A 15,008-nucleotide genomic window follows, 5' to 3' on the forward strand; every position below is an offset into this window, starting at 1 on the left:
GTGTCGGTACCTTTCTGCATTTACACAAATGTGGGCAATGATTAAGCAAAACATCTGAGTGTGGGACAATACCTAATTTGTGTATATACTATGAGCAACGCCAAGGGTGAGCAACTGGTAGTGCGCTTGTATTTTAGCTTAGCCCTCTTATTGCCCCGTTCTCCCAGTTTTCAAGGGTTATTGAACAACACAAGCTGTGATCGTTTTCTCTTGTAAAACAATTTTCCAGTGAATGCAGCAAATTAAGTGCGGCTATCGCGTATTTAAATCAGGTCGAGAGCAAGGGCCTCACTAACTTGTCAACTCAGAGTGTACTCAAGTGTCGATCAAAGTTTAGGGGAGTGGGATTAACCCGCTTTTCATTCAGTCGGCGATACTATATCCGTGCGTACCTAAATGCAGCGAGTATGTGGATATCAGTAAGCATATTGCGTCCATGCCAATTATTCAACAGCACAAACACATGAAAGTTGTTTTTATTAAAACGGCGAATAAACGAAAGAAACTTTCCAACGCGGAATGTATCTGTAAATAACATCGCTGTTCGATACTCGATAGTATGCAGGAGGGTAGACCTGCTTAAGTTCCTTCAGCGAATGGCTGGTGCAGTCCTTGGTTGAATGAGCTTCCACAAATCGGTCACCAATTAGCCGCCCCCGCAGTCGAGTCGGGTTGCACACACTCACACATACACACATAGCTCCAGTCATTGGCATAGATACAGCCACGCTCACAACATAACACCAAGTATCACCAGTAGAACCGAGTATCTCGCAGTGATCCCAAAGCTTATACAACCCCTCCCCCTCTGCAAAAAGAGAGAGAAAGGGAAAGCTTCTGTACGGCCAGAGAGAGAGAGAGAGATCTGCTGGGAAAACTCACTGGCGACACAGCTCCATCTTTGAACGCCGACTAACTTCACTGGGGAATATATTCGCCTGGATCCAGAGATACTCACTGTCATGAGGGTGTTTGCGGTGTGCTGTGCAATTTTTTTAAGTAGCCGGTAAGTGGCTCTTGATTTTAACAAGTTGCAAAATAACCCCCTCAAGACTTTAATATCAGCGTGATCCGCAGTTGCTAACGTGAATGTTTAAGAAGTTCTGCTGTCAGCTGTCATGATAGATGTAATGGATTTCAGTATCCCCAATACGTTGCAATTGCCGGCCTGTTTGTGGGTTCGAAACACAGGTGACAAGTAGTAGCAGTTTGGTTTAATGAAAGCAACACTTACCCGAACGCCCACAAACAGGAGCGAATGTGGGCTGCTTCAAACAGGCAGGTTTATTTTACACCATCTCTGTTATAAAGCGGTAGAATCGACGTGGAATTAAAGGGCTGATCAATATTTTGCCAAACTCTCGGATAAATAATCAACCACTGTTTGCAAAACCTGTCTTCTTAAGCAAACGTCGAGTTGTAGTTGTGTATTTACGACAGGTGGACTTCTCAGCCTGTCGGTGACTAAATGCCAATCACAACTTGTTTACTTTTAAGTATTGTATATATTTTTTAAGACTGGGTTTTTAGCAGGGAATACACTCAGGTGTCATGAGCTATTTTGGAGGCACGGGAAGCCTGACGCAGGGATCAAATTGAACTTAGGTGTGCGGAACCAGCTGCCAAAGGTTCGCTTCTCCGCTGCTTCCCCTCTGATCGAGTTGTCCAAGACGGTCATGGCCCCTCATCCAATCAACAGGAAACTTTCTTATTGAAATCCCAAATCCACCAGATGCCGATGGATCAAATACTTGAAATGCCCTTTGTGTCTGTATATTGATATGAGAAATCCTTTAAAAGTATTTGCTTGTTATCCTTGGAATGAAGGCGAGCAACAGAATTAGTGACAAAAGTATTGTTGTTCCCTTAAGCATCTATTAATAACACCCACCGCTTTCAAACTGCGAGATCAGTCTGTCCTTTCTGTCCCTTAATCAGCGTGTAACATTGTATGCAGAAAATGTAGTTAAATGTTTTATATATATACTATTTCATCTCTTCAGCGAATGCTGTTTCACACACCATAACACTGCAGCATTTAAAACAATTTAACCTAAATGACAATAATCAATAGCCGCAAGTAGGGTTACTATGGATATTAAAACTGAAAAGTATTTTGTTAAAAATAATGAGTTTTGATTATAAATACATATTGTTGACCTTTTGAATGCGAGGGGATGACCTTTCCCCCAATAGCCGGTCAGGTGAGAGGACAGTGAGATGGATCGCTGCCTGTTTTGGCTGCTTTCCTGTTCCTGAAGGTGTTCACTACAGCTCCCGCCGCCAGGTACAGACTCCCGCCACTTCACTTTCAATCAATAACCTCAATTCTATTTATTTTCATGAATGCTAAGTTCCTATGTTTTCCTCTGATGCACGTTAATGTCATTTGTATTGTGTGTGTGTGTTTTATTTTCAAGAAGATAACCTGAAACCATTTAAATTTTTTTAAAAATATGATTATTATTAGAGTAAATCTATTTTCACTGACCTCTTAGTGCACTGGTTACTCCGTTGCTTTGTTGTTGCGGTCGGTTTATTGAATGCCTTTTTTTCTCTCTCTCTCACAATGGAAACTTCATCAAACCTCGTATTCCGTTTCAGAAACACCTCCTGGAGAAATTCTGATCTTTGGGCAACATTTCCTACCAAAACAACACAGTCTGTATGAAGTGTGTCATTCTGGTTATGTTTTTGTATTAAGTCGCTTCTTTTTCCGCTTCTCTGTTGCGATTGAGCTCTGACATATGTCAGCCTTGACAAAGAATTCGCAAGCTACCTGAATCTTGTCCAAACTTTCTACATGAAAACAGAAGGTGAACTTAACTCTATTTGCCTTTTCCCCCCTTTCTTTCCCTTGCCTTCATTTTTTTCCCTCTTTTATACGTCAGGTAGGTTACACAATTGGCTCTAATAGTGCCTCTGACACAATTAATTCACATTTCACTTTCCAATGAGGTTCTGCGAATCACTCGCTCAATTGAATTTCTATATTAGGCACGATCTTGTGTCTTCAACACAAGGAGTAGGACGTCCAGGTCCAATGTATTCCCGGTACTATTATTTGTATATATATGTTTGGCCTCCTTTAAACAAATCTGACATAAATCAACGCCTGTTGCTGCTCACAGGATACATGGCAACCTTTGGATTTATTTCGGCCCTGCTCTCCCCTTTCCCATAACAGAATCACACTGCAAAGTTTAGCGGATTATCTTTAAATGCTGACCACATTAACTCAACTAAGCTAGATTCACACGCAGTTGTGTCTGATGCTTCTTGGAGATCATCTAGCACACCCTTGCAGGCTGATACACAGTTGCAAAAGTAAGACCCAATTCCTGAAGTGTAACATATTAAGGTGTACACATGCGAACATACGAATCAGGAGCAGGAGTAGACCATTCGGGTCCTCGAGCCTGTTCTGCCATTGATTATAGTCATAAAGCTTTACAGATTGGAAACAGGCCCTTCGGCCCAACTTGTCCATGCTGCCTTTTTTTAAACCCCTAAGGTAGTCTCAATTGCCCGCTTTTGACGCATATTCCTCTATACCCATCTTAACCATGTAACTGTCTAAACGCTTTTTGAAAGACAAAATTGTACCCGCCTCTACTATTACCTCTGGCAGCTTATTCCAGGCACTCACCACCCTCTGTGTGAACAAGTTGCCCAATTGGACACTTCAGTATCTCTCCGATTAAGATCATGGTTGATCTAATTGTGGTCTCAACTCTACATTTGACTCCCATGTTTGTCAAGAATCTATCTATCTCTGTCTTTAAAAATAATCAATGATCCAGCCTCCACTGCTATTGTGAGAGACAGTTCCCTCTGGGAGAACAACATTCTTCTCATCTCCAAGACGAATGGGAGACCATTTTAAACTCACTCCCCTTGTTCAAGTCTCTCCCAAAAGGGGACACATCTTTTGAGCATCCATCCTATCAAGTTCCCTCAGGATATTGTATGCTTCAATAGGATCACTACACATTCTTCTAACTCCAGTGGATAGGCCCTGCCCATCCAACCTGAGGAATGGTGACAGGGCGAATGTGGGAGAGGAGAATCTAGAACTTGGATTTACTGTTTAAAAATAAGAGGTCACTGATTTAAAACGGAGTTGATGCGATTTTGTTTTCTCTCAGAAAGTTATCAGTGTTTGGGACTCCCTGAAAAGATGATGGAAGCAGAGTCTTTGAATAGTTTAAAGGCAGATGTGGAGAGATTGTTGGTAAACAAGGGGGTTGGGGAGGGGCGGGATAGGTTTTCAGGGATGGCGGGATGCAGTTTTGAGGTTACGATCAGATCAGCCATTGTCTTAATAGTGGCAGAACAGGCTGGGGGAGCGGGGGCGGGGTGGTTCCTGAATGGCCTACTTCTGCTCTTCAGATGAAAGTTTTGAGGGTGCTGACCTTTCCTCATAAGATACTTCCCATGCCAGGTATCATCGGAGTGAAGCTGCTTTGAACTGCTTGGAACGTGTTTGTATCTTTCCTTAAATCAGAGGACCAAAGCTCTGCACAGCTCTCTAGAGCTGGTCTCACAAAAGCCCTGCACAACTGTAGCAAAAACATCCTTACTTTAATCGTCCATCCCCCTTGGAATAAGTGACACCATTCCACAAAGCCGAGTTTTCCCGAAGCATAAAGACTAGGGTGACATTTTGCAAAGTTTACAGAGAGAAGAACCAGCTTGGGATGGCCTCCCCGAATTCTATCCCAAATAATAGGAATAATTAGCACCAATATTAGACATCCCCATGTTTCTAGCCTGGTTATTTCTACTGCCCTCATTCCCGAGACTCCAAAAAGATGAATGGTGCAATCGATCCAAAACTAAAAAAGATTAAATCGGCTGAAAAATGTTGCAAATTGTAAAATGAGTGAGGTAAGCACAGAGGCGCAGTCAGTGGTTCTTTGCCTTTGATACCAACCTCATGTTTTAACCATGCAGATGTTCCGACAAAGAGTGTGTTCGACTAGATATTATACCAAGCCTGGAAAATAAAAATACAAAGATCCGACTATTGATTGCTTTCTATTGCTATGTATAAAAACTGAAAAAAATTGATCCATGCATTGGGATAAAAATAATTAAACAATCAATTTAAGTTAGATTCACGTTCATGATGTTGTTATTTCGTTTACAATACTTAGTTCAGTCCGGATACGTGCACCGTTACTCAAACAATTCGCGTTAATTTCCGATAAAAAAAATGAAATTAGTTAAACGGATTTGATGGCATTTTCAGAAACATCAAGCATCAAGAACACAGTAGCAATGATTGTTCGTTCGAATAGGATAATAGCCTTATATATAATAACAATTGATGTCTTTTCTCAGACAATAAATATCCCAGTATTTTATTTGGTAACTTCTGCTTTTATAGTTGTATCTGTTCTTTTAACAGGAGATTCTCTGACATGGTTTGGATAATGTAGTGAACTGTTATTAACTCTTTCTGGATCGACACCATTGCGGATAATTAAAGCGCATTTTGTTGCCTAAGCATCGTCTTAAACATGAATGGAAGACCCTGTAACATTAACCACAGGGGTACAGGTACTCCTCAGGGGCCAGCTTTGATCAACGGACAACAGATTCCCCCCATCATCATTCAAACAGAAACACCATGCCCAACTTCAAACAGCGCAACACCAAGTCCCGCCACTGGCATGCTGCCAAACAACATGCACACGAAACTGTTCCTGAATGGCTGCCAGCATGCCACAGTGACACCCCAAAACAGCAACATGCCCGACAATGCCATCCATCTACCTGCTTTAAGTCCGAGAAGGCACGTGGTAACAAAACACACTTTTCAAGTACCCCAGTCACTTGGGCATTCAACGACCCTCTCCTCAAAACCAAAACACATGGATTTTGGAGGCGTTTTTTCGAACAGCACTGTAAAAGGTATGGATTTCATTAACTAAAATGGATTTTGCTGGGTTTGTTTTTAACCTCAATACCCTGGACTGGATTAATCTATACCGATAAAATTAGCTGATGAACGTCTGGTGTGTTCCTCAGCTAAGGTTGGAATTTATATACACAGACAATATATCTTTGGTTTATGTATATTGTGACTACTTTCCCAAATAGTATCATACTTCGTTCGTTGGGTAAAGGGTATGTGAATAAATGGATGATTGATTAGTAATTAACTGACCTGTCCTGATCCACTGCCTCAAGCATGCCTTTGCATGTTTGTGGTGATGTCAGCATACAGCCAGCAAGTTAAAATATGCTTGGTTAAATAGTAAGTGACCCTTGCTAATCTATTACTGCCTGCCTTTTTTTTAACCTTTTGCTTGGTAACTGTAGCACAGGACTCCTACAGTACATGCAGTGAATCAATAACCAGCACTTCTAAATGTGATGTTTTATAATAATACGGTGATTTATTATTCTCAGGAATTGAACTGCAAATTACAACTTGATGACTCACTCTGATTATACCATGATTATTAATCATTCAACATACACCATAATGTATTAACTGCATGGAATATTTTGACTGTTGATGTCTACCATGACACTAACCAACAAAAACAGTGGAATAAAATTATCCTCAGTATATGTTATGAAATGAAGAATACGTGGAAATACATGAGAGTGATTACGTCTTAAAGTTATAATGCTGGTTATAAATAGCTTCCTATTATTACATCACTTGAGTTCCTTGGTTGTTTTGGTTGCTTGTTACTCTTTACTTGAATTCATTCCCACTGTGATAAAGACTGATTTGAGATCTCAGAGTTAGTATTTTGCACAATGATCATTCCTTCTGTAGCTGACAGTATATCCTACAAAGAAGTTAAACAGGGAATCATTGTTTCATACATATACAGTACTTACTAGGCATTCTTTAGAATAATCAGAACTTGACTATGTGGATAGTGGGGGTGGGGGGAGGAGGAGGTGGGGGGTGTACATTGCAAGCAGCATAGTTCAGAATTCAATGTTTTGAAAGTAAGTGTGCACTGAGATTGTTCGCTTCCACAAGCAGTCCTTGTAGATGTTGCTAGCTTCTCACCAATATGTTTCTGCTTTGCACTGAAGTGACTGTTTAATAATGGCATGAGTTAGTTACAATGTGATTGTCCTTCTTCACTGGTCTTCCATCCAACTCATCACATCAGTTTCCAATATTACAGTTTATAATCCAGATCTCCAGGAGGTTAAAGTACACTCCTTAAGTTACATTTTTTTCTTCTAGCTTCTCATTAGTGCAAAAATGACCAAATATTTATATCCGCTTTGAGTCTTTACAGTTGTTAGGAGCCCTATACCGTATCTTTAGTTTATTGGTTGAATCTGAACAGGAACTTGCATAAATAAAGATATTTCAACACATCACATGATTAAGTTCTTCCATGTTTAGTGAATTAGAACAAAGCTGTATGAATTTATGATACTAAAAAGAGCTTGTACTTAATTGCATATAAATTCAAACTGAACTAGAGAAATGTGGAGCAGATCAATTTATAAGTGTTCCTGTGTTCCAGGTCACTAATGTTTGGCATTTTTCAAGGCTTTAGCAATGCTATAGAAATGAAAGCATAAATGTCATAATGAGTGCTGCCAAGACAGCCAGTGGTTATAATAGACCACTGCTGGTTCTATCGAGGAAAAATGGTTTGATATTGCTGTCATACTGGATATTAAATTTGACTCCTAATTGTATATGACAAGCTCCCACGTTTTAGCCCCAGGAGTTTGTGGGCACAGAAGTGAGATTTTAGAACACTATGGCAGCATGATGACTAAAAGATTCTTCTTCTTTCTCCCATAATTTCAGTCATTGACAAACTCTGGATTAATTTGTTAAAATGAGATTGCAGCTAATGTACAGAGTGCAGAGCTTGAGTATGCAGAAGGAAATTAAATATTTTTCCCTAGGATTAAAAAGTGGAACATTATAAGGTTTCGAACATAGTGAATTCAGGCATTTTGCATTGTAAGAATACTGAGATTTTTAAACCTCACAACGTTTTAACTTATTTTGCATTTTGCACTCAACTATAGTCTACCTTGATCTGAGATTTGTAAAATGGTGAGATATTATTTCAAAGCAACCTCCAGCTGGTTGCAAAAGCAATGCTGAGCAAAGTGCAACTGAAATAGTAAGATTTTCCCTAAAGGTGTACAACTAAAGTATACCAATTCAAAGGATAATTTTGAATTTCAAGTACATTCTGTGAGTTACATTTCCATTTAATAGAAGACGTTTTGACATTGACACATTCTCATCAATGGAAATTCCTGAAAATATGTGGGCATATTTGTCGTGATTGTTGTGGTGTACAGTAAAGCAAGAGGAAGTTACTAAAGAAAGCACTAAAAGCCCCAACTTTTTGAAAGAGCCTAACAATAGATAACAAACTGGCTAACTGATTTCTGCCAAATCCAATGGACCTGGTTACAAATGGAGAAAAATATGGCTGAAATGAGGAGGGATGCCAAAATAAAGCAGATATGTCTCTCATATAAACATGCCACAAAATGGGTTATCAGAGCTGCATTCTTTAACTGTTCATGCTCCCAAGTTGTTGGAACATTTTGTAGTCCTTTGAATGCTTAGCATGCATGGTCATAAAGCAGCATGGCCCACAAACAGAGAATAAGTTATACTTGGAACTATTGTACTGAAATCCTAAGTGCGTCACACAGCAAATCTTGCCAACACATTCCAGCTGCATGAGGCATATTCAGTTACTGATACACAGGAAAGGTTGCAAGATGGCCAGATGGATGCTATACTTGATCCCCTGTATTTTCTGAAAGGTAATGTGGCAAAGTGATGTTGCTGTTCATTGGGGTGGGGTGGTGAAGGAGGGGGAAGAGCAGGAAGTGAAGCATTAATCCTATGAAACAGTGAGGGAGACTTCAACCTCTCCACCTAATGGAACCAGGGCAGTGATGGAGTTGAAAGTAGAACTGGTTGACTCACTGCCATTTTTCCTGGGGCCCATTGTCCACATGGGCCAGCAGGAAGCCTTGTTCAGTTATACAAAACAATCTTCTTTATAAAATTAATACTGGATTCCTTTGGTATTTTTAAAAATTAGTGCTGTACTGAGCTGGAATTATACCACACGCCATGCAAATAAATCAAATCTTACGTAAGATTACCAACTTGACTCCTGTACTAATTTTGTGATGGTATGTATCCAAAAACATGGCCTGGATTTGACGGGGCACCATGTGTTCCCTGCTATCGCTCCTGTCCACCCCTCCCCTCTCCCTAGCAACTAGAAAACAGATTGAAAGGACCCCCCCATGAAAATACCTGGCCACCCTGCAGCTGTTTTAGTTAAATGGCTCAGAGTGAGACTTCTGCTCCCAACCGGGGGGCCAGTGTGAGGCAGTGGAGGGAGTCCTGCCTTAGAGAACTGCTCACCAATCTGCTTAGCTGGCAACTCCACAGTCTCAGCAGCACCATGTTCAAACAATTACCATTTTACTTTGATTTCATTCATAGATGTGCCTGTCACTGACTAGACCAGCATTATTGCCCATCCTTATTTTTCCTTAAGAAGATGGTGGTGTGCTGTCTTGAACTGCTACAGTCAATGTTTGGCAAGAACACCCATACTGCTGTTACGGAAGAAGTTTCGGGACTTTGACATAGTGATGTTAAAGGAAAGGTGATATAACTTGCAGGTGGTGGTGTTTCTAAGCATCTGTCGCCTCTGTCCTTCTGGGTGGTAGACTTTATGGGTTTGGAAGCTGATATTGAAAGAACCTTAACACGTTACTGCAGTGCACCCCTTGTAGATGGTACACACAGCTGCCATTGTACATCTGTGGTGGAGGGAATGCATGTTTAATGTATGGAGCTGCTTTGACCTGGGTGGTATTGAGCTTCTTGAGTATTGTTATAGTTACACTCATCCAGGCAAGTGGAGAGTCTTCTGTGGAAGTATGGTGAGATGCTGGAAGAGCATATTTAACTTGCAAATGGTAAATCAGGAGTTTGAGGGCATGGAGAGTGAGGGTTAGGAAGTGGCAGATGCTGTGAATCACTAGCAGTAAAGAGGATAAGAGCCCAGTAGAGATGGCAAACTGAAGGTGATGACATAGAGACCTGGGGAGCAGAAAGATTGCTTCTAAATGGTACTGATCGGTTCACATCACCAGTCCCAGTCTGAAACGTCTTTAAAAAACCCGCAGCATTAAATGAAAATACAGGTCCCCTTAATAAACTGACATTAAAGCAAAATGACTTACAATTAAGCAACTAAAAACTGGGACTCACTGTATCATTGGTCATTGGTGAATAATGAGGAGACATAATGCATTTCAATCTTGAATCTGCTTCCTAGCAATACACTAAATATTCCCACATCTGACCTGTACTTCTCCTCTTCCCTCCCTCTCTTGCCCCCATTCTCTGCCCACTTCTCCAAGTGCTGGATAAGTCCAAGGTTTTGATGCTGATTCCCATCCTACCCATCCACTTCAGAATTCACCTAAACCTATTGCTTTGCCAAACAATCCCCTGCCATATCTTGCTTTGTTTTTAAGGTGGGAAATATTGTTCTTTTAATGAGAAATTAAGATACTTAATTGCACTTTATGCAAATAATGGGGCAGGAAAAGCTACACTTTTAAACTATGATGTTACTAAACTGTAATTTTTTTTAAAAAAAGCTTATTTTCTGACTTTTGGTAAAGAAGTTTTTTCATTATCTGTCTTTGCTGACTTACATTGGCATCCATTAAGCAACATCTCAATTTTAAATCCTCGTCCTTTCTTTCAGATCGCTACACAACATCATATTCCCTATCTCTGTAATTTCCTCCAGTCCCACAACCCTCTGAGATTTCTGTACTTCCTTAATTCTAGCCTCTTAATTGTTAATCTATTGGTGACAATGCCTTCAGTTGCCTCTGTCCTAAGTTCTGGAATTCCTTCCGCAGACTCTCTACCTTGCTTTCCTCTTTTCAGACACATCTTAAAAACTATTGCTTTGACCAAGCTTTTGTCATTTGACCTAATATTTCCTTATGTGTTTTGGAGTCATATTTGTTTACAATGTTCATGTGAAGCATCTTGGGATGTTTTATTATGTTTAAGGAACTCTACAAAGGTAACTTTATGTTGTTGGAAAGAATAAAAATACTAAAAGCCCCATGGTTAAACTGACTTTAAAATTAAGGATTTCAAGTATTTCATAGATATGTGTAATAGAAGGGAATAGAGTCTGCCATTACTATATCATGGCATTTAAATCGATTCTCAATGTTTACTCTTGTTGACTGATCTCTTTTGCCTATTGTGCATTGTGCATAAGTGAATAGAATCACAGCTATTATTACATGGATCAGTGTACATAAGCACAAATGTTGCCATATATCTGGGCATGTGATTATTTAACTTGTGAGTATCAGTGAAACTTTTACTGTCCTGCATCGTAATGTTTTCTACTGATAAGGAAGATAGCAATGATCCCCAGCTTTAGTATTTTGGCACTTTGAAACAATTTGAAATAAAAGCCCAGAAATAGTGCTTAGAACAGAAAAACTGTTGACATGAAATCCTGAATTGGATATGGCGTGCTATCAAATTTCTTTCATTCTGATGAAATACACCCATAACTCACTTGTGAAGATGGGGCAAGAAAACTAGGGGCCCCCTGTAACTAAACCATTGTCTGACATTTGATGGTCTGAGAAGTATTGGTTTATTTGAAGATGTTTATATTTCTGCCACAATTATCTCAATTGCCCTTAAGCTGTTATTTCAGTAAATGTATGTTTTCACCAGTTCTTGAACTAATTTCAATCTTTCCTTTCCCTTTAGCATTATTTTTTGGTCTCTTCCTCGTGACATTTTCTCCGCTGCTCCCCAATGTTTTTTTCTGTCTGCCTCTCTCTTTCTCCTTCTCTCCATGTCACTGGCAAAATCTCTCTCTGGTGTTCTGCCACATTTAGAATCATAGAATTCCTACAGTGCAGAAGGAAGCCATTCGGCCCATTGAGTCTGCACCCGCCACAACCCTGCCCCTATCCCTGTAGCCCCACATATTTACCCTGCTAGTCCCCATGACATTAAAGGGCAATTTACTATGTCCAATCAACCTAACCCACACATCTTTGGACTGTGGGAGGAAACTGGACCACCTGGAGGAAACCCACGTCAACTCTTGAAAGCGAAGGGCCAGAGGTAAATGAGGGAGAGGGCACCACAAAATGGAGTCCATCGACTCCAACATTTTCACATTTATAATTAAAAATGGCCTTTGCAGTTGGCAGCTGGCTCCTTCGTCTGCTAGTCAGCAGGCTACCTTGAGGCCGCTGTACTGTTCCCTACACCTGAAGACTGGCTGGAAAATGGCCTGGAGTGTGTACATTTACTGGAGCTGGGAGACCAGCATGCAGGCCACCAGTTTGAAATCCCCACCTACTTGCCAATATGCCCACACCCCCATAGGGGCTAAAAAGCCAACTCAAATCACTTGAATGCAACTTAAATCCACAATCTTCGGACTCAATTGTGAGAATACTACCTACTGAGCTACTACTTACATTATATTATCCAGAATGTTATGAAACCAATATTTTTCACACATGCACTGAAATTTTCTTTGCAATTTTAATCCTTTTAAAATGGCAGAAAATATATACTGAACTGAAAAGAGACTCACCAGGTGGACTCATTGCACACAGCTGCGTAGAAGGCTTTATTTATCCAACAGAGACCGTGGTATTACAAAATATACAATACATTACAGTAAGTGTTTCTACATTACCAACAAAAATCTCTATCCCATGTGCACTAACTTCATCCCAGTCCTGGGCCACGAGAATCCATTTTACTTTTAACAGTTTTTCCCTGCTTTCCCAGATCTGCTATTTTGCTTTATAAGGCATCCTTTGGGTCACACATATGTATCATTTCTCTCGGCACGTCTCATTTTGTTTTACGCTATCTGTTATGTCGCATCTCTTCTAACCCATCTAACACTCTATAAAGCATGTTTACCTTCATCTTTTCCTTTGCATGGTGGCACAGTGGTTAGCACTGCTGCCTCACAGCATCAGGGAGCTGGGTTCAATTCCGGCCTAGTGTCACTGTCTGTGTGAAATTTGCACATTCTTCCCATGTCTGCATGGGTTTCCTCCAGGTGCTCTGGTTTCTTCCCACAGTTCAAAGATGTCCAGGTTAGGTTGATTGGCCATGCTAAATTGACCCTAATATCAGGATATTAGCAGGGTAAATTTGTGGGGTTATGGGAATAGGGCCTGGATGGGATTGTGGCGAGTGCAGAGTCAATGGGCCAAGTGGCCTTCTTCTGCACTGTAGGGATTTTATTCTATTTTATTCTAGTTTCTCTTTACAAGCTATCCATCTGCAACTTCTTCCCCTTCCATTGAAGGGTAAAAGCAATGTTAACTTTGCTTCATCCACAAAGGCTGCCTGATCTGCTGAGTGTATTCAACATGTTTCATTTTTATTTTCTATTCAATTAAGTTGGATCATGTCTCTCATACAAATTACATTTCATTGTTATTTTGTATTGGAGACTAGTTATCATTGCCATTGCCACAATTTCAACAAATAACCTTGTTTCTAAAATTGACAGCCTTGAATTTATTTTTTCAGATGACTGAAACATCTAACTGGTTCAACATGAATAATCATAGATGAGGGTTTATACTGCATTTCACTCAAAGGACTCTTTCCAGATTAGCACAGTTCACTAGCATATTGAGGCATGAGATGTTTTTACAGGTGTACATCAACAATTCTCACATTTTTATCGTTACAGCCTATCACACACAGCACTTTGGAGAAGATAGCAGTCATGTGAAGTCTTGGTTATGTAGCCTGGAGAAAATACCTTCTGACAGAATCCACCGGTCCCTTTTTGATTTGTAGCAATGAAACCACTCCCAAATTGCTCCCATAAAGTTGAACATCACATTTCAGTGGGTTGCTGACAATTTAATAATAATGTGCAAAACATTTAATTTAGATGTCTACATTTGAGCAAGGGATTGGACTGACTGAATTAGTCCATATGGAGACAGAGTAGACTCGATTGGCTGAAAGGTCACCCTCTGTGCTGCAAATAAATCTATGACCCTCTATTTCATACTGATCACCCCCACTATTGAACATGAAAACACTGCCCTTCAAGTCACATCAGGCACTGGAGATTAGGGCAGAATTCTCCAGTCATGCTGGTCTAAAAACCGGAAATTCCCACCCAACTGTCAATGGGGTTTCACATTGTCTGCAGCCCACCTGCTAAAATTCCAGTGGCGGGCAGGGTGGGAGAGTTCCAGCCTTAATTTCTTCTTTTATTGGATATTTAATTGAGTGGCTTGCTGGGCCATTTTAGAGGAGAGTTAAGAATCAACCACATTCTAAATTAAACTCCACAAATTGCCATGGGATTTGAACGCATGTTACCAAGTAGCAAGCTGGGCCATGACTTTACTAGTCTAGTGACATTACTGCCAAGCTACCATCACACTGGCTTAGGTAGTTATTGCCAGTAGTAATATCAGCATTGAAACTTAAGCATTTATAATAGAAGTGATTTCACAGTCACAAATTCTTAAAAGTAATGCCAAATACATTTACTTTTATCTCTCCTGCTTTGTAAATTAGCTGTTCAATTCGACAACAGTTACATTTCTACATAAGGGTGGACAATTAACAGCAGTTGGTATTGTGATATATTCATTTTGCAAAACGCAACTCAGCATCAACATTGACCAAATGCACATTTGTGAAAGTCCTGCCATTTCTAGCTGAAACTCAAAGTATACACAGCCGCTACCTTCACCAACACAAAACATGCCATGGGGAGTGTGGGGGGAGGGAGGGAAATCCCAGTTGAGAAATCCCACCCTCTGTTTTTGACACTTGGGGGAAAAAATACTCAACCTTGACCCCTGTGAACTGTAAATTAATTAACAGTCACACTGTTGTGAAACTGAGATGAGCAAGTTCTGTTCATTCCATCTCTGATATTCTATTTTTG

General features: G+C 40.2%; 1 protein-coding gene across 1 annotated transcript in view; it reads left to right on the forward strand.

The window, feature by feature from the left end:
• Positions 1 to 691: 691 nt before the first annotated feature.
• Positions 692 to 15,008, forward strand: part of LOC145342994 (zinc finger protein GLIS3-like) — a 593,605-nt gene continuing 579,288 nt past the window's right edge. Inside the window, exons 1-2 of the mRNA XM_080188697.1 lie at positions 692 to 1,006; positions 5,414 to 5,919. Coding sequence (XP_080044823.1) covers positions 5,526 to 5,919 — 394 coding nt within the window. The 5' untranslated portion in view covers positions 692 to 1,006; positions 5,414 to 5,525. The remainder of the gene's footprint in view (positions 1,007 to 5,413; positions 5,920 to 15,008) is intronic.

The sequence above is a fragment of the Carcharhinus amblyrhynchos genome, chromosome 5, assembly GCF_965287045.1.
Source record: "Carcharhinus amblyrhynchos chromosome 5, sCarAmb.v2.hapA, whole genome shotgun sequence".
In the NCBI taxonomy this organism is placed as follows: domain Eukaryota; kingdom Metazoa; phylum Chordata; class Chondrichthyes; order Carcharhiniformes; family Carcharhinidae; genus Carcharhinus; species Carcharhinus amblyrhynchos.